This window comes from Oncorhynchus kisutch, linkage group LG10, assembly GCF_002021735.2.
Source record: "Oncorhynchus kisutch isolate 150728-3 linkage group LG10, Okis_V2, whole genome shotgun sequence".
Taxonomy (NCBI): Eukaryota; Metazoa; Chordata; class Actinopteri; order Salmoniformes; family Salmonidae; genus Oncorhynchus; species Oncorhynchus kisutch.
This window is the reverse complement of record NC_034183.2, coordinates 46,296,767-46,324,436: the sequence shown is the minus strand read 5'-3', so window position 1 is coordinate 46,324,436 and position 27,670 is coordinate 46,296,767. Positions and strand designations below refer to the sequence as shown.

General features: G+C 43.8%; 1 protein-coding gene across 6 annotated transcripts in view; it reads left to right on the top strand.

The window, feature by feature from the left end:
• The window catches only part of LOC109898235 (AP-2 complex subunit alpha-2), a 60,748-nt gene that overhangs the window by 11,027 nt on the left and 22,051 nt on the right, over window positions 1-27,670 (top strand). For all 6 annotated transcript variants that reach the window (XM_031833785.1, XM_031833784.1, XM_031833783.1 and 3 more), the window contains exons 2-12: window positions 8,808-9,019; window positions 18,009-18,202; window positions 18,449-18,578; window positions 19,298-19,399; window positions 19,548-19,807; window positions 23,216-23,384; window positions 23,505-23,642; window positions 24,052-24,234; window positions 24,524-24,621; window positions 24,882-25,113; window positions 27,030-27,209. In XM_031833785.1, the coding sequence (XP_031689645.1) occupies window positions 8,808-9,019; window positions 18,009-18,202; window positions 18,449-18,578; window positions 19,298-19,399; window positions 19,548-19,807; window positions 23,216-23,384; window positions 23,505-23,642; window positions 24,052-24,234; window positions 24,524-24,621; window positions 24,882-25,113; window positions 27,030-27,209 (1,898 nt within the window). The remainder of the gene's footprint in view (window positions 1-8,807; window positions 9,020-18,008; window positions 18,203-18,448; window positions 18,579-19,297; window positions 19,400-19,547; window positions 19,808-23,215; window positions 23,385-23,504; window positions 23,643-24,051; window positions 24,235-24,523; window positions 24,622-24,881; window positions 25,114-27,029; window positions 27,210-27,670) is intronic.

Here is a 27,670-nt window from a genome sequence, read left to right as displayed (position 1 = left end):
GGGCAGTCAGGTCTGGGGAGAACCAAGGGCTATATCTGTTCCTGGTTCTAAATTTCTTGAATGGGGCATTCTTATTTAATATCCGGGCATCCTCTACTGACGGGATGAGATCAATATCCTTCCAGGATACCCCGGCCAGGTCGATTAGAAAGGCCTGCTCGCTGAAGTGTTTCAGGGAGCGTTTGACAGTGATGAGTGGAGGTCGTTTGACCGCTGACCCATTACGGATGCAGGCAATGAGGCAGTGATCGCTGAGATCTTCGTTGAAGACAGCAGAGGTGTATTTAGAGGGCAAGTTGGTTAAGATGATATCTATGAGGGTGCCCGTGTTTAAGGCTTTGGGGAGGTACCTGGTAGGTTCATTTGATAATTTGTGTGAGATTGAGGGCATCAAGCTTAGATTGTAGGATGGCTGGGGTGTTAAGCATGTTCCAGTTTAGGTCGCCTAGCAGCACGAGCTCTGAAGATAGATGGGGGGCAATCAGTTCACATTTGGTGTCCAGAGCACAGCTGGGGGCAGAGGGTGGTCTATAGCAGGCGGCAACGGTGAGAGACTTGTTTTTAGAGAGTTGGATTTTTAAAAGTAGAAGTTCAAATTGTTTGGGTACAGACCTGGATAGTAGGACAGAATTCTGCAGGCTATCTTTGCAGTAGATTGCAACACCGCCCCTTTGGCAGTTCTATCTTGTCTGAAAATGTTGTAGTTTGGGATTAAAATTTCAGAATTTTTGGTGGTCTTCCTAAGCCAGGATTCAGACACAGCTAGAACATCCGGGTTGGCAGAGTGTGCTAAAGCAGTGAATAGAACAAACTTAGGGAGGAGGCTTCTAATGTTAACATGCATGAAACCAAGGCTATTACGGTTACAGAAGTCATCAAAAAAGTGTCCGATAGGTCTATTCAATTGTCCGATAGCAGCCGATAAGACAGCTAACGGTTAGCGGATCGCAGATGGGCGTTCAGGTAACTTAACCCAGAGGCTGCTTCAAGACGATGACGGCTGTGGAGAGGAGGTATTCCGAGTGGACTTCTAGTCTGACTCTGGAGGCGTACACATCATCCACCACTTCCGAGTATATTACTCGCTTATGTTCAGTCCCTGGACCATAAAGTAGATGAGCTCAAGACGAGAATCCCCTCCCAGAGAGAGATCAGGGACTGTAACATACTCTGTTTCATGGAATCATGGCTCTCTCCGGATATACTGTCCCTGTTCATACAGCCAGCTAGGTTCTCAGTACATCGCGCAGACAGGAATAAAGAAGGGAAGAAGAAAGGCAGTTGTGTATGTTTCACGATTAATTCATTGTAGCAGGGGATTTTAAACAAAGTCCTCTCAACACATTGCCTGTAGTACTCGCGCTTCAAAAACTCTCAACCATTGTTACTCTCCCTTCCGGGATGGCTACAAGGCCCTCCCCCGCCCTCCATTAGGCAAATCTGATCACAAATCCATTCTGCTGCTCCTTTCTTATAGGCAGAAACTCAAACAGGAAGTACTCGTGCTAAGGTCAATTCAACGTTGGTTCGACCAATCGGAATGTTTGCCTCTGAGAATAACATTGACGTATACACGGACATGGTGACTGTGCTCCTAAGGAAGTGTCTAGGGGATGTTATTCCCACTGTGACTATTAAAACCTACTCAAACCAAAAACCGTGGATAGATGGCAGCAAAACTGAAAGTGCGAACCACCGCATTTAACCACGGCAAGGTGATTGGGAATATGGTTGAATACAAACAGTGTAGTGATTTCCTCCGTAAGGCAATCAAACAGGCAAAATATCAGTACAGAGACTAAGTGGAATCGCAATTCAACGGCTCAGACACAAGGCGTATGTGAGAGGGTCTACTGACAATCACGGATTACAAAGGGGAAAACCAGCCATGTCACGGGCACCGTTTTACTCCCGGACAAGCTAAACACCTTCTTCCCCCACTTTGAGGATAACACAATGCCACCGACGAAGCCCGCTCCCAAGGACTGTGGGCTCCCGTTCTCCGTGGCTGACGTGAGTAAGACATTAAATGTGTTAATCCTCGCAAGGCTGCCGGCCCAGACGGCATTCCCAACCGCGTCCTCAGATGTCTGCCCCAGGTGGTGAAGGTAGGAAACAACACACTACGATGATCCTCAACACAGGGGCCCCACAATGGTGCGTGCTCAGGCCCCTCCTGTCCTCCCTTTTCACCCATGACTGAGTGGCCACGCACGCCTCCAACTCAATCATCAAGTTTGCAGACGACACAACGGTAGCAGGCCTGATTACCAACAAGGAGGTGAGGGCCTTGGCGGAGTGGTGCCAGGATAATAACTTCTTCCTCAACGTAAAAAAAACGAAAACGTTGATCATGGACTTCAGGAGACAGCAGAGGAAGCCCGCCCCTATCCACATCGACGGGGCCTTACTGGAGAAGGTGAAGAGCTTCAAGTTCCTTGTCTTACACATCATTGACTAACTGAAATGGTCAACCCACACAGACAGTGTGATGAAGAAGGGGCAACAGTGCCTCTTTAACCTCTGAAGGCTGAAGAAATGTGGCTTTTTTTGTAAATGTATTTTAGAGATATATATATATTTGACCTTTTATTTAACTAGGCAAGTCGGTGAAGAACAAATTCTTACTTACAATGACGGTCTTCCCTGGCCAAACCCCTTGGCCAATTGACCGTGGGCCAATTGACCCTGGGCCAATTGTGCGCCACCCTATGGGACTTCCCGGCCGGATGTGATACAGCCTAGATTCTAACCAGAGACTGTACTGACGCCACTCGGGAGCCCTAAGACCCTCACAAACTTTTACAGAAGCACCATTGAGAGCATCCTGTCAAGTTGTATCACCGCCTGGTATGGCAACTGCACTGTCCGCAACCACTGGGCTGTCCAGAGGGTGGTGCAGTCTGCCCAATGCATCACCGAGGGCACACTGCCTGCCCTCCAGGACACCTACAGCACCAGATTTCACAGGAAGGCCAAAAAGATCATCAAGGACATCAACCACCTGAGCCACGGCCTGTTGACGCCTGCTATTATGCAGAAGGTGAGGTCAGTACAGGTGCATCGAAACTGGGACCGAGAGACAGAATCTGTTTTTCAATCTCAAGGCCATCAGACTGTTAAATAGCCATTGCTAGCTGGCTATCACCAGGTTACTCAAACCTGCAGCTTAGAGGCTGCTGCCCTATGTACATAGACATGGAATCACTGGTCGCTTTAATAATGAAACACTAGTCAGTTTGTTTACATACTGTTTTACTCTTTTCAAATGCTGTATTTTCGTCAATGACACTCCGACATTGCTCGTCCTAATATTTATATACAGTGAGGGGAAAAAGTATTTGATCCCCTGCTGATTTTGTATGTTTGCCCACTGGCAAAGAAATGATCATTCTATAATTTTAATGGTATGTTTATTTGAACAGTGAGAGACAGAATGACAAGAAAAAAATCCAGAAAAACGCGTAAAAATGTTATAAATTTATTTTAAGAGGGAAAGTACTTCGTATGGCCCACCAGAGTACTCGCCCCTACCGGTGAGGCTGGTCTTTCAGTGGACTGGAGGATACGAAATTACCAGTAGATGCAACTCTTCATGTGAAGCCGGTGTAGACGTTTGGCTGGGGACAGCCAAGCGCTGCCTAGTTGCGTCGACTCGGGAAAAGGTGAATCGTCAGACTTCGGAGACTCTCAGGGGAACTCCGGTAGACTCGGGTCCTCTCTGTCAGGGAGACGTCGAGGACGTCCAGGATGCCTCGGAGGCGTGGTGGAATTGGACCTCCTCACTTACAGTGCCTTGCGAAAGTATTCAGCCCCCTTGAACTTTGCGACCTTTTGCCACATTTCAGGCTTCAAACATAAAGATATATAAACTGTATTTTTTGTGAAGAATCAACAACAAGTGGGACACAATCATGAAGTGGAACGACATTTATTGGATATTTCAAACTTTTTTAACAAATCAAAAACTGAAAAATTGGGCGTGCAAAATTATTCAGCCCCTTTACTTTCAGTGCAGCAAACTCTCTCCAGAAGTTCAGTGAGGATCTCTGAATGATCCAATGTTGACCTAAATGACTAATGATGATAAATACAATCCACCTGTGTGTAATCAAGTCTCCGTATAAATGCACCTGCACTGTGATAGTCTCAGAGGTCCGTTAAAAGCGCAGAGAGCATCATGAAGAACAAGGAACACACCAGGCAGGTCCGAGATACTGTTGTGAAGAAGTTTAAAGCCGGATTTGGATACAAAAAGATTTCCCAAGCTTTAAACATCCCAAGGAGCACTGTGCAAGTGATAATATTGAAATGGAAGGAGTATCAGACCACTGCACATCTACCAAGACCTGGCCGTCCCTCTAAACTTTCAGCTCATACAAGGAGAAGACTGATCAGAGATGCAGCCAAGAGGCCCATGATCACTCTGGATGAACTGCAGAGATCTACAGCTGAGGTGGGAGACTCTGTCCATAGGACAACAATCAGTCGTATATTGCACAAATCTGGCCTTTATGGAAGAGTGGCAAGAAGAAAGCCATTTCTTAAAGATATCCATAAAAAGTGTTGTTTAAAGTTTGCCACAAGCCACCTGGGAGACACACCAAACATGTGGAAGAAGGTGCTCTGGTCAGATGAAACCAAAATTGAACTTTTTGGCAACAATGCAAAACGTTATGTTTGGTGTAAAAGCAACACAGCCCATCACCCTGAACAAACCATCCCCACTGTCAAACATGGTGGTGGCAGCATCATGGTTTGGGCCTGCTTTCCTTCGCAGGGACAGGGAAGATGGTTAAAATTGATGGGAAGATGGATGGAGCCAAATACAGGACCATTCTGGAAGAAAACCTGATGGAGTCTGCAAAAGACCTGAGACTGGGACGGAGATTTGTCTTCCAACAAGACAATGATCCAAAACATAAAGCAAAATCTACAATGGAATGGTTCAAAAATAAACATATCCAGGTGTTAGAATGGCCAAGTCAAAGTCCAGACCTGAATCCAATCGAGAATCTGTGGAAAGAACTGAAAACTGCTGTTCATAAATGCTCTCCATCCAACCTCACAGCTCGAGCTGTTTTGCAAGGAGGAATGGGAAAAAATGTCAGTCTCTCGATGTGCAAAACTGATAGAGACAGACCCCAAGCGACTTACAGCTGTAATCGCAAAAGGTGGCGCTACAAAGTATTAAGGGGGCTGAATAATTTTGCACGCCCAATTTTTCAGTTTTTGATTTGTTAAAAAAGTTTGAAATATCCAATAAATGTCGTTCCACTTCATGATTGTGTCCCACTTGTTGTTGATTCTTCACAAAAAATACAGTTTTATATCTTTATGTTTGAAGCCTGAAATGTGGCAAAAGGTCGCAAAGTTCAAGGGTGCCGGATACTTTCGCAAGGCACTGTACCTATATTCCTGTAGCTGCCCATCAATTCAGGTGGTCAAGGCAATGAGCTAGTCGAGATCCGTCGGTAGTTCCCGGGCTGTTAGCTTGTCCTTCACTTCCTCCGATAATCTGTGCAGGAACGTGTCAAACATCGATTCCGGGTTCCAGGCACTCTCAGCTGCCAACGTGCGGAAATCCACAGCATTGTCTCCCACACTGCGGAAGTCTTGCCGAAGATGGAGTGACTTCAGGCAGCCTCTCTCCCGGACAATGGGGAATCAAAAACCTTTTTCACTTCTGCCACGAGCTCCACCTGACTGAAGCATACGGCTGACTGTTGTTCCCACACAGCTGTAGCCCAGGTGAGATCATTCCCGGACATCAGTGATGAGGTACGCTATCTTCGAGCGGTCCGATGAGGGCTGCAGCTCGATGATGAGAGAACACTGAGCGAGAAATGCCCGACAGGTTCCAGACTCTCCAGCGACGCCTTCTAGAGAAGGTAAGTGGGGTTCTCGGGAAACCGGGGTGGCCGTGCTGCTAACAGCCGGGTTACTTAGGGGCTGAGAGGTTACCATCGTGGTAGGCTGCCTGACAGACCAACTGCGTAATTGCTCCAGCAATGTGTTCAATGTGCGGCCATTGCGTTTGGCTAAGGTCTGGAACCCCTCCATAAGACCATGCAGCAACTCCTTGTGCCTTCCAAGGGTGGCTCCTTGGGAGGAGACGGCATTGCGGAGCTGGTCCGAGTCTGCTGGGTCAGTCATGTCCAGTTCGTACTGTCAAGGCTCAGGAGAAGACCCAGATGCAGACAGTTTTGAAGTAACCAAAGATAATTACAAAATGGGGGCAGGCAACGACAGGTCAAGGGCAGGCAGAGGTCAGTAATCCAATGGAGAGTCCGAAAGGTAGGCAGAATGGTCAAAACTGGGATAACAAACTAGAGAAAGACAGGAGCAATGAGAGAACAAACTGGCAACAGACAAAGAGAAAACATGTATAAATACACTGGGGATAAGGGTGAAGACGAGCACAAAGACAGGTGACACAGATCAGGGTGTGACAGTATTTGGGAAGTTTCTCCCATTCATTGCTGCAGTTCCTCTCAAGCTCTGTCAGATTGGATGTGGAGCGTCACTGCACAGCTATTTTCAGGTGTCTCCAGAGATCTTCGATCAGGTTCAAGTCCGGGCTCTGGCTGGGCCACTCAAGGACATTCAGAGACAACTCCTGTGTTGTCTTGGCTGTGTTTTTAGGGTCGTTGTGCTGTTGGGAGGTGAACCTTCGCTCGAGTCTAAGGACCTGAGCGCTCTGGACAGGTTTCCATCAAGGATCTCTGTATTTTGCTCCGTTCATCTTTTCCTCACTGGTCTCCCAGTCTCTGCCACTGAGCAACATTCCCACAGCATAAGGCTGCCACCACCCTTCTTCACTGTAGGGATGGTGCCAGGTTTCCACCAGATGTCACGCTTGGCATTCAGGCCAAAGAGTTCAATCTTGGTTTCTTCAGACCAGAGAATCTTGTTTCTCATGGTCTGAGAGTCTTTTGGGTGCCTTTTGGTAAACTCCAAGCGGGCTGTCGTTCCTTTTACTAAGGAGTTGCTTCTGTCTGGCCACTCTACCACAAAAGGCCTGATTTGGGGGAGTGCTGCAGCGATGGTTGTCCTTCTGGATGGTTCTCCAATCTGCACAGAGGAACTCTGGAGCTCTGTCAGTCACCATCGGGTTCTTGGTCAAGGACCAAGGTCCTTCTTCCCCGGTTGCTCAGTTTGGTCGGTCGGCCAGCTCTAGGAAGAGTCTTGGTGGTTCCAAACTTCTTCCATTTAAGAATGATGAAGGTCACTGTGTCCATCAATAATCCAGAAATGTTTTGGTACCCTTCCCCAGATCTGTGCCTTGACACAATCCTTTGCGCTGATATGCACTGTCAACTGTGGGACTTTTCTTTATATAGATGGGTGTGTGCCTTTCCAAATCATGTCGAATCAATTGAATTTACCACCGGTGGACTCCAATCAAGTTGTAGAAACATCTCAAGGATGATAAATGGAAACAGGATGCACCTGAGCTCAATTTAGAGTAGCATAGCAAAGGGCCTGAATACTTATGTTAATAAAAGTTATTTCTGTTTTTATTTTGTAATACATTTGCAAACCTTTCTAAGAAACTGTTTTCACTTTGTCATTATGAGGTATTGTGTGTAGATTAATGAGGAGAAAAGGTTTTATCCATTTTAGAATAAGGCTGTAACGTAACAAAATGTGTAAAAAGGGAGGTTGTACTTTCCGAATACACTTGTTTATGGATGATTTAACAGTTAGGTCTATTTCAATTTGTTTCCTATCTCCTGAGTTTTCTTAGACAATTAAGCTAAGGCAAGGTCTGTTTCCTCGTCTCTGCTACTGCTGCCTCCACCGCATTGTTTTCAATCCTAATATGTTGGGTAACTTTGATATTATGCACCTAGCAACATAAGGAAAGGCAGCAATTCTACGGTATACTGAAGAATATCTTACAGAACCACAAACTGCAACCGTATCCAACAGCGGGAGAAAGCGCATTTGTTCTAAAATAATATTAGATTGATTAGTGTTGGACGATTTATTTTTGCTTAATAACCATATACAATTTCAGTATCACATGTCTTCGAGTGACTGCCGTCCCCGTGGCCTCAGCAATGGATTAGTCCACAGAGACAGGCGCAAATCATACCGATGTATTTTTTTTGCCCAATAAAAAAAGATCTAACAATTTGTACCTGCTCAACTAAAGAGATCTTGGTCGACCAACAGCCTATCGACAAAACAATCGACTAAACAATCAACCAGTTGGGTGATAAAACCTAAAGAGACCGCATTCCAGAGCATGTAATGTTTCTGTTCTATATGGTACCAGGGAGAGATGACCCAGACCCTGATCTCTACACAAAAACTGTTTTTACAGCAGATACTGTCTGCTGTGAAATATGTGTCTTTCATACAAATCCTAACCTTGTGACCCATTCTGTACATCTGTTGTTCGTCATGTAGGTTGAAAGGGGTGTATCTTGGCTATAAAATACCTTTTGTACTTTTTGTCTCACGGCTCTCAATGAATAATTTGAGGGTGATTCGTTGGCCAGCCATCATTATCGTAGCACACTCAATTGATTCACTTTATATGTGTGCGTTGTGTTGACCTGCTCCCTTTTTAATAAGTGATTCAAGATTTAGTATTACTCTGACTTGTGTGATAAGTTTGTCTCTCATTTGATAGTAAATAAATGTACCTGAATGTTGATCCCTGGTATGTATATGTGTATCTTTTTGTCACTTTTTTTAAGAGCCGCATTAAATCTAATTCCTTACATCTTTGGTTGGTATGGCAATAAAGTATTAAAATGTTAATCCAAACTAAAAGGGCTGCACTTCTTCCCCAGGTAAGAGCAAGGAGGCAGAGATCAAGCGGATCAATAAGGAGCTGGCCAACATCCGCTCCAAGTTCAAGGGGGATAAGGCACTGGACGGCTACAGTAAGAAGAAGTATGTCTGCAAGCTGCTCTTCATCTTCCTGCTGGGACATGACATTGACTTTGGACACATGGAGGCTGTCAACCTGCTCAGCTCCAACAAGTACACAGAGAAACAGATCGTAAGTGAAGTGTGTATGTGAGAGAGCACCGAACTTTGTATGAATGAAAAATGTGTGTGTGCTATAGCTATGTCTGTCTGTGTTTGGTTGTCTGTGTATTTTCAGTTTGTGGCACTCCATTTCTCATTGTCTATGTCTGTCTGTATCATGGTATCCCAGTCTCTGTTTTTTTGTCAGTAGTTTGTCACTGGTTGCCTGCCACTGTTTTTCTTTTTCTCTTAAACTTTTCTTTCAATGTTGATACAAAACATACACTGATGCGTTTACTAAACAAATTCTGGGGTCCTAGTCTTGTCTGTCTATATTTGCAATACAACAGATCATTGAACTTAGTGTCATTCATTTCAACACCAAGCTCTGCTTTTGTGTTCAGATATTCCGGAACATTCAATTGCCAGAGCAAAGACTTATAAGTAGTCTTAAATATGTCTGTATGACTATTGGGGTATATAAAAATATTTAGGTCTAAGGTTGACCTGACAGGGCCTGTTTCAGTACAAACTCTTTCACAATGGTAGCCTTTGGTCTGGTTTGAATACTTTGAAAATGCTTCCTCCTTCCTTCCTCCCTTCCTTTCCTTCCTTGATAATGTTATGGAAACCACACATTCACTCTTGCCATGTCAGTTTCCTTGAGGAAAAAGGATGGCATGCAATACGGTACGTAGTATTTTTACAAGGCCACATTGCACATTCAGTAGGGTACAACATTGTGGAATGTTCACATAGAAAAATACTGTGAAGACTAGCCTCTGTTTACAGTAAGAAATCATATCATCTATTCACTCTAACACAACCCAGGTTCAGGGGGATAGAATTGAAATGATTATATCATGCCTCTTCAGCATTTGGTGGATTAGTTCACTGAGAAGCATTCCAGGTGAAGCTGGTTGAGAGAATGCCAAGAGTGTGCAAAGCTGTCATCAAGGCAAAGGGTTGCTACTTTGAAGAATCTCATGTTATGATTTGTTTAAACCTTTTTTGGTTACTACATGATTCCATATGTTATTTCATAGTTGTGATGTCTTCACTATTATTATACAATGTAGAAAATCGTAAAAATAAAGAAAAACCCTTGAATGAGTCGGTGATCAGACTTTTGACTGGTACTGTGTGTAAATGTGATATTTTCGTTTTTTACATTTATACAAATTTGAGAACATTTCTGAAACCTGTTTTTGCTTTGTCGTTATGGGGGTATTGTGTGTAGATTTAGGGGGGGGGGGGGGGACAATTTCATCAATTTTACAGTAAGGCTGTGACGTAACAAAATGTGGAATGAGTCAAGGGGTCTGAATACGTTCCAAATGCACTGTTATGCATATATAAAAACATAATTTTTTTCAAATTTGAGAAATTATCCCGCGATGCTTTTTTCATATCGTGGTCTGAACGTGGTACCTTCAGGGGTTTGGAAATTGCTCCAATGGATGAACCAGACCAACAATTGTTTGGGGGCTGATTTCTTTTGATTTGTTTGGAACTGCTGCCGTAGTGAGTGCATACATTTTTGTACTGGTCCATACTGGTGTTGCAAACGCCATGCTCTACCAACTGAGCTACACGAAACCAATCATCTTATTTTTTATTTAACCTTTATTTAACTAGGCAAGTCAGTTAAGAATAAATTCTGATTTACAATGACGGCCTAGACCGACCAAACCCTAACGCGGACGACGCTTGGGCAATTGTGCGCCACCCAATGGGACTCCCAATCACGGCCGGTTGTGATACAGCCTGGAATCGAACCTGGGTCTGTAGTGACGCCTCTAGCATTGTAATGCAGTGCCTTAGACCGCTCAGACCGAATTGAGACTAGATAACTTGAACTGTGCACTTTCTCCCCTTCTGAATCATACAGTAAATAGGCTGCTATCTTTTGGCTCTTGGTGTTGTCGCCTGGCCTTTTAACTTTTAGTTCTGTCATTTTAATTCAGTCTTCCATCGAGTCGCTTTGATATCTCCTTATAACTTTCCTACTACCGGTTTGATGATTTGTATGACAACAACAACAAGCTACACGTGCCGCTCTTGTGAATAGCAAGAGCACCAGCAGCATAAATTATAACATTTTCTCTCTCCAATGGGAAGTGCGATGTAGACCATCTGCATTGTGAATTCATGTGGGATTGTATGAATTTTCTGAAAGATTAACAGAAAAAAATAAATGTAAACGTTAAGAAAAATTGCCCATTTGTCACATCCCTATCTCAAACGGTACCCTATTTCCGTTTGTAGTGCGCAACTTTTGACCAGGGCCCATAAGGCTGTGGGCCTCATTTCCCAGTTGCGATGTAATTTAAGCATTACGATGATCCTACCAAATGCAATCGTTATTTACAAGCCAACCTTTTTAAGTGTTTCCCAAACAAGCACGTATAGAGAACGTTCTCTAACTGCGTTGTCAGACCATGTGTCGATACTAATAGGATCGAAGGAAAAGCAGCGCTACGCTCTTTTAATTTTCTTTTATTATTTTGCTAATTGACATCATTTGAGTCCATTGGACATGTGGATGTATTTCAAGGCCTTCCTTCAAACTCAGTGCCTCTTTGCCTGACATCATTGGGAAATCAAAATAAATCTGCCAAGACTTCAGAAGTCTGGTTCATCCTTGGGAGCAATTTCCAAACACCTGAAGGTACCACGTTCATCTGTACAAACAATAGTACGCAAGTATAAACACCATGGGACCATGCAGCCGTCATACCGCTCAGGAAGGAGACGCGTTCTGTCTCCTAAAGATGAATGTACTTTGGTGCTAAAAGTGCAAATCAATCCCAGAACAACAGCAAAAGACCTTGTGAAGATGCTGGAGGAAACAGATGCAAAAGTATCTAATATCCACAGTAAAACGAGTCCTATATCAACCAAACCTGAAAGGCCGCTCAGCAAGGAAGAAGCCACTGCTCCAAAACCGCCATAAAAAAGCCAGACTACGGTTTGCAACTTCACATGGAGACATGCATCTGCACGCACAGTGAGGCGACGACTTTTGGTGGATGGCCTGGTGTCAAGAAGGGCAGCAAAGAAGCCACTTCTCTCCAGGAAAAACATCAGGGACAGACTGATATTCTGCAAAAGGTACAGGGATTGGACTGCTGAGGACTGGGGTAAAGTCATTTTGTCTGATGAATCCCCTTTCCGATTGTTTGGGGAATCTGTAAAAAAAGCTTGTCCGGAGAAGACAAGGTGAGCACTACCATCAGTCCTGTGTCATGTCAACAATAAAGCATCCGGAGACCATTCATGTGTGGGGTTGCTTCTCAGCCAAGGGAGTGGGCTCACGCACAGTTTTGCCTAAGAACACAGCCATGAATAAAGAATGGTACCAACACATCCTCTGAGAGCAACTTCTCCCAATCATCCAGGAACAGTTTGGTGACAAACAATGCCTTTTCCAGCATGATGGAGCACCTTGCCATACGGCAAAAGTTATATGTAAGTGGCTCAGGGAACAAAACATCAATATTTTGGGTCCATGGCCAGGAAACTCCCCAGACTTTAATCCGATTGAGAATTTGTGGTCAATCCTCAAGAGGCGGGTGGACAATCAAAAACTCACAAATTCTGACATGCTCCAAGCATTGATTATGCATGAATGGGCTGCCATCAGTCAGGATGTGGCTCAGAAGTTAATTGACAGCATGCCAGGTTGGATTGCAGAGGTCTTGAAAAAGAAGGGTCAACACTGCAAATATTGACTGTTTGCATCAAGTTCCATAGTAATACCTAACAAAAATATCTAAAGACATTGAAGCAGCAAACTTTGTGAAAATTAATATTTGTGTCATTCTCAAAACTTTCGGCCATGACTGTGACTCAACCCACTCAAGTGATGCACCCCTCCTAGGGACGGCATGGAAGAGCACCAGTAAGCCAGTGACTCAGCCCCTGTAATTGGGTTAGAGGAAGAGAATCCCAGTGAAGAGAGGGGAACTGGCCAGGCAGAGACAGCAAGGGCGGTTCGTTGCTCCAGTGCCTCTCCGTTCACCTTCACACTCCTGGGCCAGACTACACTCAATCGTAGGACTTACTGAAGAGATAGGTCTTGACCTAGAACAAGCATCTTGGTTTTGTCTGAGTTTAAAAGTAGAACATTTGCAGCCATCTGCTTCTTTATGTCTGAAACACAGGCTTCTAGCGAGGGCAATTTTGGGGCTTCACAATGTGTGTCCTCCGCATAGCAGTGAAAATTAACATTATGTTTCCGAATGACATCCCCAAGAGGTAAAATATATAGTGAAAACAATAGTGGTCCTAAAACGGAACATTGAGGCAGACCGAAATGTACAGTTGATTTGTCAGAGGACAAACCATCCACAGAGACAAACTGATATCTTTCCGACAGATAAGATCTAAACCAGGCCAGAACTTGTCCGTGTCGACCAATTTGGTTTCCAATATCTCCAAAAGAATGTGGTGATCGATGGTTTCAAAAGCAGCACTAAGGTCTAGGAGCACGAGGACAGATGCAGAGCCTCGGTCTGACGCCATTAAAAGGTAATTTACCACCTTCACAAGTGCAGTCTCAGTGCTATGATGGGGTCTAAAACCAGACTGAAGAGTTTCGTATACATTGTCTTCAGGAAGGCAGTGAGTTGCTGCGCAACAGCTTTTTCAAAAACTTTTGAGAGGAATGTGAGAATCGATATAGGCCAATAGTTTTGTATATTTTCTGGGTCAAGGTTTTGCTATTTCAAGAGGCTTTATTACTGTCATTTTTAGTGAGTTTGGTACACATCCGGTGGATAGAGAGCCTTTTATTAGTTTTATTAGTTTCAGTAGTTTAGTTGGAATAGGGTCCAGTATGCAGCTTGAAGGTTTAGAGGCCATGATTTTTTTCAGAATTGTGTCGAGATATAGTACTTCAACACTTGAGTGTCTCTTGATCCTAGGTCCTGGCAGAGTTGTGCAGACTCAGGACAACTGAGCTTTGGAGGAATACACAGATTTAAAGAGGAGTCTGTAATTTGCTTTCAAGTGATCATGATCTTTTCCTCAAAGAAGTTGATGAATTTAAAGTGCTGAAGTGAAAGTCATCCTCTATTGGGGAATGCTGATTTTTAGTTAGCTTTGCATTTGAAGTATAACTATTTTAGGTTTGATGAATACTAGCTCCAAATGAATGGAACATCGATGGGCTCCACATTCGCTCAGAGCTATGCAAACCTTTATGTGGGTCTTTTTGAAGAACGTTTTGTTAATAATGAAAACGAAAATCCATTTTTGAATAAAGTTACTGAACAAGAGCTGTCAGATTTTATGGCACTACTCAATGACATTGACCCCAATCTCAAATTCACTATTGAATGTGACACTCAACGTGTTCATTACCTCGATATGTGGATTGAGAAATCAAATGGAACCCTGTTTACAACTCTGTATAGAAAAGATACAGACAGAAATACTCTGACAGGGGGACAGCTTCCTTCCTGAGCCATTAAAAAGAGGACTTCCAAGAAGCCAATTTTTTAGACTGCGCCGTATATTATCTAGAAAATGCAGCGGAGATGCGCATTAGGTTTCTAAGAAGAGGCTATTCGCCACAATGTGTGGATGAAGCTTTTAATTTGGCATTGGGAAAAACACGAGATGAACTGTTACAAAAAAGACCCGCTAAAGCTAAAGAACACTCTGTAATGTTCGCAACTACATATACTTTGAATTCGTGAAAAGTGGGAGGTGTGGTCAAGAAACACTGGCATATTTTATCATCGGACCCAGCTTTGCCAGCCGAATTTAAAAATCCACCACTTATTGTGTATCGGAGATGTCGCAATTTACGCAATAAATTGGTTCATGCCAACTGCCAGCCACAAAAGAAAATCAGCCTGGCTCTTTTACGCCCTCTACCAAATGGTAGCTATAAATGCAGAGGATGCGCACAGTGCAACAATATGATGAAGTGTGAATATTTCTGCCACCCACACACAGGAAAACGTTATATAAATAATACTCTGAGCAAAAGAGAATGTTTTTGGATTTTCACCCTCCAGACATTATTTCCTAAAGGACTTAATGATGAAATGCCTTTCTGTTCTTCAGGCTTATCAGTGGTTTGCATCTTGTAGTGTACCCTCTGTAGTCCTGCTGGTGTAGTCTTCTACATATGGTAGACTTTGACACATCTGCACCTGCATCCAGGATAGTGTTTTTGATCTGTTGGGCTGTTGTCAGGGGGGGGGTTCTTCACCATAGAGCGTATTCTCCGGTCATCCACTACAGTGGTCTTCCTCGGTCTACCGGGTCCTTTGACATAATTGAGTTCACCGGTGACATGGGCATGCCCAGGGTTTTTGCAATGTTCCTGATTGATTGATTTTCATTTCTGAGCCTTATGACGGCCAGCTTCATTTGCATCGACACGGCTGTCTTCCTCATATTGTCACACCCCAACAACAACCTCCAAAGGCAATAGCAAAGTCTAGAATCCATACTATTCATCATCAGCTCTCCTGCATTCACTAACGACACAAATGAATACACCTGCCTAACGACACACAGCTGTGAAGCCAATTCAACAAATGCTTATTGTACCTTAAAATGGGGGGACCATGTACAAAAGTTGCTGTCATTTCTAAACGGTTCATCCGATATGTATGAAAATAGCCTCAAATTAAAGCTGACAGTCTGCACTTGACCCTTATTGCCATTGTTTCCTTTTAAACTCAAAGTGCTATAATACAGAACCCCCCCAAAAAATAATGCTCACTGTCCAATGAATTATGGTGCTCACTGTATGCACACACCACTTCATTTTTTTAAATTTATAATTTTTTGAAACAAGTAATTTTTTTCACTTCACCAATTTGGACTATATTCTGTATGTCCATTACATGAAATCAAAATAAATTACATTGATATTACAGGTTGTAATAAAACAAAATAGAAAAAACACCAAGGGGGGTGAATACTTTTGCAAGGCACTGTACATAGGCCCCTAACACGCTGTCATTCAAATGACAGCGTTTTGTATGCCTGTGATAGCAATCACTACAAATGAATTGCTATCGATCTTTCTCACCCTCATCAAAGTAGAATGTACATTAAGTGGCAGCCAGTGGGAGGCTACTAGCTGACAGAGCCATAGAGTTCTGCTATGTTTGCGCCTTTTGAATATTAAATTGATCAATTCATTGGATTCTCTCTCTAAATATGACTCTGCTAGCCGTTATGGCTTTGGGATCACTCCCCTTAACAGCATTAGAAACAAGTCCCAATTCTCTATCCTTCTCCCGAAGTGTGCAATTGCATACATTCTCACATGGATTTGACAGTGCTGGAAACTCCCCTCCAGCCAATTCTTACACCAATTCCAAGCTTTTAAATCAATGACAAGGAGTGTGCAAGTGCTCATTTCTGGAAAATAGTGGAGAATTGGGGCATAGCCATAGAGACACAGGAGACGAGCATTAGGCCCCCTAACAGCATAGCAATTCACTTAGTCAGGACCATATTTAGCATTAGAGTACATTAGCCTACAGTCACAATACACTCCAAACATTCTGGGGCCTGTCTTTCTATGCTACTGCTCAACAGCTTATTTGCAGCTTATTATGCTGTGTAATGGCTGAGAGTGTTTTCAGTCTGAGGAGAGGATGTCTGGCTAATGAAGAGAGGGATGGGGAATGGATAGATGGGTGAATAGATAGGTAACAATACTTTATTCTATTACAATCAATTTGTTCCCAAATGTGTTATCTTTCCACATTTTGTTATGTTTTGTCTACACACAATACCCCATAATGTCAAATCGAAAGACAGGTTTTGGAAAAATGTAAGTACACATGACATTTAAATAATTATTCAGACCCTTTACCCAGTACTTTTTTGAAGCACCTTTGGCAGCGATTACAGCATCAAGTTTGGCCCATCTGTATTTGGATAGTTCCTCCCATTCTCCTCTGTAGATCCTCTCAATCTCTGTCAGGTTGGAGGGGGAGTGTTGCTGCACAGCTATTTTCAGGTCTCTCCAGAGATGTTTGATCCGGTTCAAGTCCAGGCTCTGGCTGGGCCACTCAAGGACATTGAGACTTCTCCTGAAGCCACTCCTACGTTGTCCTGGCTATGTGCTTAGGGTCGTTGTCCTGTTGGAAGGCGAACCTTCGCCCAAGTCTGAGGTCATGAGCGTCCTGAATTTCCGTCAAGGATCTCTCTGTACTTCGCTCCGTTCATCTTTCTTTCGATCATGACTAGTCTCCCAGTCCCTGCCACTGAAAAACATTCCCACAGCATGATGCTGCCACCACCATGCTTCACTGTAGGGATGGTGCCAGGTTTCCTTTGACATCATGGCTTGGTTTTTCCTCTAACATGCACTGTCAACTCTGGGACAGGTGTGTGCCTTTCCAAATCATGCCCAAACAATTGAAGTTACCACAGGCGGACTCCAATCAAGTCCAATCGTGTCTCATAGCAAAGGGTCTTATGTAAATAAGGTATTTCTGTTTTTTTACTACATTTGTAAAAAGAAACAAACTGTTTTTCACTTTCATTATGGGTATTGTGTGTAGATTGCTGAGGATATATATATATATATTTTAATCCATTTTAGAATAGGGCTGTAACGTAACAAAGTGTGGAAAGAGTAAAGGGGTCTGAATACATTCTGAATACACTGTATACAGGAATGAGTGTGTTATGGAAGGAATATGATGTGAGAGGAAGTGGCAGGCAGCCACGGTTCAGGCGGTGAGACTGCATCGTAATGATGGCCTACTCCGTCTCTCTGAGTCTCAGCCACATGAAAGTGACACAGACGAACAGCAGGGAGGTAATGAACCCTGCACAAGGCGTCCTGCCATCACTCCCTACTGGTTCCTCTCAAGGTTTCTTCCTTTTAGGAATTAACACATTTTTCCTTGCCACTGTGCTGCTGCTTGTCGTGTTACTGTGAACCACTTTGTGTCAAATGTGGTTGTAAAAAGGCTATACAAATAAAATATGATTGACTGATCTCTCTCTTCCCCCTCTCGCTCCCCTCCCAGGGCTACCTGTTCATCTCGGTGCTGGTGAACAGCAACAGCGAGTTGATCCGCCTCATCAACAACGCCATCAAGAACGACCTGTCTAGCCGCAACCCCACCTTCATGTGCCTGGCCCTGCACTGCATCGCCAACGTGGGCAGCCGCGAGATGGCCGAGGCCTTCGCTGGAGAGATACCACGCATTCTGGTGGCCGGGTAAGAATGGAGGAGATGGAGAAGGGGAAAGGGAGAGGGGGGTAGTGGAAGGGAGGGTGAGGACACCGGAGAAGCAAATGGGGGACTCAGGACACAGAGAGGACATGATTTTCTTTGTATTAATTTGCTATAACAGCATGATTAAACAAAATCTGCGGCACAGACAATATCTTTCCAGGACCAGAGATGTTGGAGACTGGTAGCCCTTTATAGTGAGCATTGTGTTATTTGTGATGTGATTGCCAGGGACACCATGGACAGTGTGAAGCAGTCTGCTGCCCTGTGTCTTCTGCGTCTGTACAAGGCCTCCCCAGACCTGGTCCTGATGGGGGAGTGGACCTCCCGGGTGGTGCACCTCCTCAACGACCAGCACATGGTGAGAGACAGGCCATACATTTCTGCTCCAGCCCAACACTAGCACACCTGGGGTGTATTCACCTAGGAAGCAAACAATGAAGACGGGGAGCGACTAAACTGAATTGTCTAATTAGAAAAGTTTGCGTTCGTTTCAAAACGTTTTCCATTGTAAAGCGGTTTGCTACACTAAGGAATACACCCCTGATTTATCAGGTTGAATCAGGTGTGCTAGTGCATTTATCTTCCAGGCCATAGGTGTGCTAGCTAAATAGCTCTGTTACAATATCCACACTAGTCTAGAATGTGTTTACACAGGCAGCCCAATTCAGATTTTTTCCAAACGAAGCCAGAGTAACCTAACGTAGCAGGCATAAATGCCTGAAAATAGATGGTCTTGATGAGAAAAAAATAAATGTCAGGGGAGGCTCTTCTGCACTGTTCAAACAATCCAGAAAATGTGGAGGAGTTAGATGGAGTGTCGCCTTGTTAATGTCCAAAAGCGGAAGTTGGGTTACAGGCTCTTTTCCATTTCCCCTGAAAACCGTATGCATCCGTTTGCTGACATCCCCTCTCAGGGTGCTTTCTTAGTATGAAGCAAGGCATTGCATATGTTTTTTTAAGTGCTGGTATGGATATTGAAACGTAACTACTGACTCCATTGAGACTGTAAGGTTGAGGTTTATGCCTTTTAGGTGTTAATGTTGTTTCTGATGATGAGCGTGTGTCTCTCTCTCGCAGGGTGTTGTCACAGCAGCCATCTCCCTCATCACCTGTCTCAGCTCGAAGAACCCAGATGAGTTCAAAACCTGTGTGTCCCTGGCTGTTTCTCGTCTGAGCAGGGTGTGTGTGTGTGTGTGTGTGTGTGTGTCTGCGCACGTGTGCATGTATACCTATAAAATCATGTATGTCAGTCCAGCGATCCATCCTCCCTTTGCCTCATTGTCTCTATCCCCTGGATTTCAACCCATCTCCTCCCTTTCTCCTCCAGATTGTGTCGTCAGCCTCCACTGACCTGCAGGACTACACCTACTACTTTGTCCCGGCCCCGTGGCTGTCCTGTAAACTGCTGCGCCTGCTGCAGTGCTACCCCCCGCCAGAGGATGGCGCCGTGAAGGGCCGCCTGGTGGAGTGTCTGGAGACCATCCTGAACAAGGCCCAGGAACCACCCAAGTCCAAAAAGGTGCAGCACTCCAACGCCAAGAACGCCATCCTGTTCGAGGCTATCTCACTCATCATCCACTACGACAGGTGAGGAGGCTGTATGTCACTCTAGGGGTCTTTCTTTTTCTCTCCCTTTTTCAGTATCTCTGTATATTTCTCTCTCTCATATACACTAAACAAAAATATAAACGCAACATGCAACAATTTCAAATATTTGAATGAGTTACAGTTCATGTAAGGAAATCAGAAAATGTAAAAAATAAAAATAATTAGGCCCTAATCTATGGATTTCACATGACTGGGAATACAGATATGCATATGTTGGTCACAGATACCTTTAAAAAAAAAAGGAAAGGGTGGGGATCAGAAAACCAGTCACTATTGGATGTGACCACCATTTGCCTCATGCATTGCAACATCTCCTTCGCGTAGAGTTGATCAGGCTGTTGATTGTGGCCTGTGGAATGTTGTCCCACTCCTCTTCAATGACTGTGCGAAGTTGTATATCAGAGCATCCCAAATATGCTCAATGGGTGACATGTCTGAGTATGCAGGCCATGGCAGAACTGGGACATTTTCAGCTTCCAGAAATTGTGTACAGATCCTTGCAACATCGGGGCGTGCATTATCATGCTGAAAAAAAGGTGATGGCAGCAGATGAATGGCACGACAATGGGCCTCAGGTTCTTGTCATGGTATCTCTGTGTATTCAAATTGCCATTGATAAAATGCAATTATGTTCATTGTCTGTAGCTTATGCCTGCCCATACCATAACCCCACCGCCATCATGGGGCACTCTGTTCACAAAGTTTACATCAGCAAACATTTCGCCCACTCGACGTGGTTACACGTGGTCTGCAATTGTGAGGCCGGTTGGATGTTCTGCGAATTGCCTAAAATGACAGAGGTGACTTATGGTAGAGAAATGTACGTTAAATTCTCTGGCAACAGCTCTTGTGGATATTCCTGTAGCCAGCATGCCGATTGGACGCTCCCTCAACTTGAGACATCTGTGGCATTGTGTTGTGTGACAAAGCTGCACATTTTAGAGGGGCCTTTTAGTGTCCGCAGCACAAGATGCACCTGTGTAATGATCATGCTGGTTAATCAGCTTCTTGATATGCCACACCTGTCAGGTGATCTTGTCAAAGTAGAAATGCTCATTAACAGGGATGTAAACAAATTTGTGTACAACATTTGAGAGAAATAAGCTTTTAGTGCGTATGGAAAATGTCTGGGATCTTTCAGCTCATGAAACATGGACCAATACTTTACATGTTGTATTTATAGTTTTTGTTCAGTATGTGCATATAAACACTGAGTATACCAAACATTTGGAACAACTTCCTAATATTGAGTTGCACTCAGAACAGCCTCAATTCTTTGGGGCATGGACTCTACAAGGTGTCGAAAGCGTTCCACAGGGATGCTGGCCCATGTTGTGGCTGGTTGTCCTTTAGGTGTTGGACAATTGTTGATGCACACAGGAAACTGTTGAGTGTGAAAAACCCAGCAGCGTTGCAGTTCTTTTTTTTGGGTGGTTTTTACCACTTTTTCTCCCCAATTTCATGGTATCCATTTGGTAGTTAGTCTTGTCTCATCGCTGCAACTCACGTACGGACTCGAGAGAGGCGATGGTTGAGAGCCTCGCTTCCTCCGAAACACAACCCAACCAAGCCGCACTGCTTCTTGACACAATGCCCACTTAACCCAGAAGCCAGCCCGCACCGTGCACCTGGCGAGCGTGTCAGCGTGCACTGCGCCCGGCCCCCCCACAGGAGTGATTAGTGCGCGATGGGACATGGACATCCCTGCCGGCCAAACCCTCCCCTAACCTGGACGAGGCTTGGTCAATTGTGCGCCACCCCATGGGTCTCCCGGTCGCGGTTGCCTGAGACAGAACCTGGACTCGAACCCAGAATCTCTAGTGGCACCGCTAACACTGCCATGCAGTACCTTCGAACACTGCGCCACTCGGCAGGCACCTACTACCATACCCAGTTGCCCATTCACCCTCCAAATGGCACACAATCCATGTCTGAATTGTCTCAAGGCTTAATAATCCTTCTGTAACCTGTCTACTTCCATTAATTTACACTGATTTGAAATCAATTTAACAGGTGACATCAATGGAGCATAGCTTTCACTTGATCAGTCAGAGCAGGTGTTTTTAATATTTTGTGTACTCGGTGTACACCTTGTCCATGCCTCAACGAATTAAGGCTGTTCTGAGGGCAATAAGGGGTGCAATATTAGGAAGGTGTTCCTAATGTTGTGTACACTCGATGTGTATATATAAGTCCAGGGCTGTCAATCCCTGGACTGAATGCAATATATATATATTGCATTCAGAAAGGATTCACAGCCCTGGACTTTTTCCACATTTTGTTGTTACAGGCTGAATATAAAATTGATTAAATGTAGATATTTTGTTACTGGCCTTGCTAGTGGAATTATGTTTTTACACATTTTTACAAATTAATACAATATGAAATGTCTTGAGTCAATAAGTATTTAACACCTTTGTTATGGCAAGCCTAAATAAGTTCAGGAGTAAAAATGTGCTTAACAAGTCACATAATAAGTTGCATGGACTCACTCTGTTGACTCACTCTGTCAATTATTAACCTAATTGACAGAGTGAAAAGGATGCCTGTACAGAATAAAAAATATTGCAAAAGGATGCATGTTTTGGAACAAGGCACTAAAGTAAAACTGCAAAAACATGTAGCAAATAAATTCACTTTATCCTGAATACAAGGCATTATGTTAGGGGCAAATGCAACACGTTACTGAGTACTGTTCTTCATATTTTCAAACATGGTGGTGGCTGCATCATGTTATGGGTATGCTTGTCATTGGTAATGACTAGGAGTTTTTGAGGGGATAAAACTAAACGGAATAGAGCTTAGCACAGGCGAAAACCTGGTTCAGTTTTCCAACAGACACTGGGAGACATTCACCTTTCAGCAGGACAATAACCTAAAACACAAGGCCAAATATATATACTGGAGTTGCTTCCCAAAACGACATTGAATGTTCCTGAGTTGCCTTGTTTCAGTTTTTCCTTAAATCGGCTTGAAAATGTATGGCAAGACTTGAAAATGGCTTTCAAGCAGTGTTCAACAACCAACTTGACAGAGCTTTAAAAATAATAATGTGCAAATTTTGTACAATCCAGGTGTGCAAAGCTCTTAGACTCAGCCAGAAAGACTAACAGATGCAATCGATGCCAAAGGTGATGATAACATGTATTGAATACTTTATGGAATACTGTATTTCATGGAGTATTCTTAGTAGATTGGTGAGAGAAATATATTTTATCAATCCTGTAATACAACAAAATGCGGAATACTTTTACACACACACACACAGTATATTCTTCTTTCTACTCTCTCTCTGTCTCTTTCTCTCTTTCTCATCCTAAACCTAAAGAATGGCAATTATGGTGTGGCTTACTCATTTTTTTCTCCCTCCTACCTCCCCCTCTCCAGTGAGCCCAACCTGCTGGTGCGTGCCTGTAACCAGCTAGGTCAGTTCTTGCAGCACAGAGAGACCAATCTGCGCTACCTGGCTCTGGAAAGCATGTGTACCCTGGCCAGCTCGGAGTTCTCCCATGAGGCAGTCAAGACGCACATTGAGACCGTCATCAACGCACTCAAGGTCCGTCTCTGTCAAACACACGCACGCTACACACACACTGTTCAGATGTTCTGTTTATTAACACTTTGTTTTAAGTACTTTGGTGTTTGTAACACATTTTCTACCTTTTCTTCTCTTCAGACTGAAAGGGATGTGAGTGTTCGCCAGAGGGCTGCTGACCTGCTCTACGCCATGTGTGACCGTAGCAACGCCAAGCAGATAGTTGCCGAGATGCTCAGCTACCTGGAGACAGCCGACTACTCCATCAGAGAGGAGATGGTATGCGTCTGCGTGTGTGTGTATTGTATGTTTTCCCCCTCTGAGTGCCTCTGTTTGTGTCTGCGTTAAAGAGTGTGTAACCCAGCGTTTCCCAAACTGTGGGTCGCCTGATATGAAAATGGTGTCGTGGGAGAATTTATAAAATTCAGAATTTAAGAAAAATATATGTAGATACATATTATCGTCTTTGTATCTCAAAATCATTGTAATGTGGTTCATCTTAAAAATCTAAATGAAAATGTTTTTCAATTGACTGCCATAGCCCCAAATAAAAACATACAACTTGGCTGTTGTACTTAAAAATATCACATGGGTGGGGCTAAAATAAATTTCAGATATCAAAATGGGGTCATAGGCCTAAAAGGTTTAGGAACCCCTGGTGTGTAACCTCTGCTCCCTTCTCTCCCAGGTGTTGAAGGTGGCCATCCTGGCAGAAAAGTATGCAGTGGACTACTCATGGTATGTTGACACCATCCTTAACCTCATCCGCATTGCCGGGGACTACGTCAGTGAGGAGGTGTGGTACCGCGTCATCCAGATTGTCATCAACCGCGATGACGTGCAGGGCTACGCCGCCAAGACTGTCTTTGAGGTAGGGGTTCCCCAAGCCGGATACGTCTGGATCCAATGTGCTCTTTTTGTCTCAGCTTGGAAATTCCTCAATCATATTCCCTGGTTGAGTACATTACAGTGAAAACATTTTTAAAACTATTAAAATGTATTATAAAAATATATATGTTTATAAAGTCCTCCCCGTTTGAGTAATTTGTTTCTGTTTGGTGCCTACTGAACACGGCTCTGAAGATCCATAGCATTTTGCTATCATAAAATCTGTTAAAATTACTTACATTTCTAACTGTCCCCCTCCTCCCCCTCTCCAGGCGCTGCAGGCCCCAGCCTGTCATGAGAACATGGTGAAGGTGGGGGGGTACATCCTGGGAGAGTTTGGAAACCTCATCGCCGGGGATCCCCGCTCCAGGTGAGTGGTGTCCTCTCCCACACCAGTGACATCTCAACCTGAGACGCACACAAATATGCGGGGTGCTCTTATTTTCTGATGTATTAATCAGGTTTTTCTTCCTCATCTTTCTCATTTCTTTTTATGGTTCTACCTTTTTGTCATCCTTCTCTCCCTCTTCTCCTCCATTCTCATCCTCTCTTCCCATGATCATTTTAACTCTTTTACCGCTCCCCTCTCTCTCTCTCCCTCTTCTCCCTCTTTCTCATCACTCTCTCCAGCCCTCTGGTCCAGTTCAACCTGCTCCACTCAAAGTTCCACCTGTGTTCGGTGCCCACGCGCGCCCTGCTGCTCTCCGCCTACATCAAGTTCATCAACCTGTTCCCCGAGACCAAGGCCACGATCCAGGAGGTGCTTCGCTCCGACAGCCAGATCAGGAACTCAGACGTGGAGCTGCAGCAGAGGGCCGTGGAGTACCTCAAGCTCTCCTCCATCGCCAGCACCGACGTCCTGGTGAGCTTTTGGGGTTTTTGATCAGCAAAAAAAGAGATCTATATATTTGTAGGTGTTCTGACACTTTGTGACAGGTTGGAAGGGTGGGTACAGGGATTGAACCCTGGTCTCCAGTGTGAGAGTCGTATATGTGACTGTGCCAGGGAGTGTTATCACTGCACACACAGCTCTTGCCTGGCTACCCATCCACATCGCTCTGACCAACTGACGTTTCTTTTCCACAATGAGTCTGGATTTGCCACTCTCCCCGACGATTTCTAGAATGTGAACACATTCTTACCGTTCTGATTGGTACCAGAAACTGATGGGTTGGGCCAGAGCCGAACTACAAGATGTCCTGATAAATTTTTATCCTCTGGTTAGATTTGATACACTATCCAATCACTGATTTAAATAGTTTTGTACCACACCCTTCATTTTAAAGTCATACAAACGACTTCTACGATAGCAGTTTCAGACTTTCTGTAGCGAACAACAGAGCAGAGGAAGAATTTAGTGTGATGTGTAAGGCTACCGCAGCTCTGCACGTGTTTTTGTTATTTCACTTCTTCGTTTTTTATTGTTTACTGTAAAATATGTTGCCATTTTATATGCACTTACAGTGCCTTCGGAAAGTATTCATACCCCTTCACTTATTTCGCATTGTTACATCCTGAATTCAAAATAGATGAAATAGATTTTCTTTACACACAATACCCCATAATGTCAATGTGAAAACATGTTTTTAGATATCTTTGCAAATGTATTGAAAATAATAAAATAAAATACAGAAAGATCAAATTTACATAAGTATTCACACCCCTGAGTCAGTACATTTTAGAATCACCTTTGTCAGCGATAACAGCTGTGAGCCCTTCTGGGTAGGTCTCTAAGATATTTGCAGTCCTGGATTGTACACTGTTTGCATATTTTATTATTTTCAAAGTTCTTCAAGCTCTGTCAAATTGATTGTTTATCATTTCTAGACAGCCATTTTAAAATCTTGTCCTAGATTTTCAAACAGATTTAAGTCAAAACTGTAACTAGGTCAGGAACATTCACTGTCTTCTTGGTAAGCAACTCTTGAGTAGATTGTGTTTTAGGTTTGTTTTAGTCCTGTCTGGTGGAAAGCAGACAAACAGGTTTTCCTTTTGGATTTTGCCTGTGCTTCGCTCCATTCCGTTTCTGTTTTTTATCCTGAAAAGCTCTGCAGTTCTTAATGATTACAAGCATACCCATAAAATTACACTTTCTATTCTGTATAAAAAGTTAATGGACTTGCCTAATTTTAGCAGTATTTTTTTTAGTGCCTTGTTGCAAACAGAATGCATTTATTTAATGTCTGCTTTTTAAAATGGTTACCATCTACCAATAGGTGCCATTGGGAGGGATTGGAAAAACTCCCTGGTCTTTGTGATTGAATCTGTGTTGAAATTCACTTCTCAACTGAGGGACCTTACAGATAATTGTGTGGGGTACAGAGATGAGGTAGTCATTCAAAAATCATGTTAAACACTATTATTGCACACAGAGTGGGTCCCTTCAATTTATTATGACTTGTTAAGCACATTTTCACTCCTGAACTTTATTTATTAAGCTTACCATAACAAAGGGTATGAATACTTATTGACTCGAGACATTTCAGCTTTTCGTTATGAATTAATTTAGTAAAAATGTTCCTGTAACACAACAAAATGTGGAGAAAGTCTAGAGTTATGAGTACTTTCTGAAGGCACTGTAGAATACCTTTTGATTTGACTGCGGACCACAGAGCAGCAACAACATAACCTTGCCGTATTCAGATGCGGTTCAGTGTTTCAAATGTAAACCTCAACCACGGTCATGGACATTGCTATACGGTCACAGGCCTGACCTCAGCGACTGGTTTAGTCACATTGTCAGAACTGTAACCACATCCCTCCCTCCCCCCTCTTCAGGCCACTGTGCTGGAGGAGATGCCTCCCTTCCCAGAGAGGGAGTCATCCATCTTGGCCAAGCTGAAGAAGAAGAAGGGTCCGGGTGCCGTGACGGTGGAGCTGGAGGACGGCAAGGAGAGAGGAGAGCTCAACGGTGGAGGGGACAGGGGGGGCGACGCTGCCATCGCAGCCTCTAACGCTGTGAGCATTCTATTCAATATACTTTCTCTGCACCCCAAATGGCACCTATTCTCTACACCCGCGGAAATCTAATTAGCATAATCAAAAAATCCTCAACAAAATCCGTCTTAAGTTTTTTGAATGGGCTGCATCTCAATCCACCGCATCCGCCAATGGTGGCCTTCGGCAGTGGAAGGTGGCCAAGCTACAGCTGTGTTTGTCAGACCATGAGACATCCCGAAAACTCCTGTAGCGTCCAAACCACTCTACGAAAAGATGAAACTCAAGAACACGATGGTGTTCTCCGTTTTGCTCCGAAGTCGCTATTGTCGATCTGCCAACCTCTGTCTGTAGTTCCCGATCAGTTTTGGGATTACACACTGAGACTCTCACGAACACGTACATGTTGGTTATTTGACTCCTCTCAAGGTAGCGGTACCAGTTTAAAAAATGAATGGAAGTAAATATGGAAGAAGTTTAGC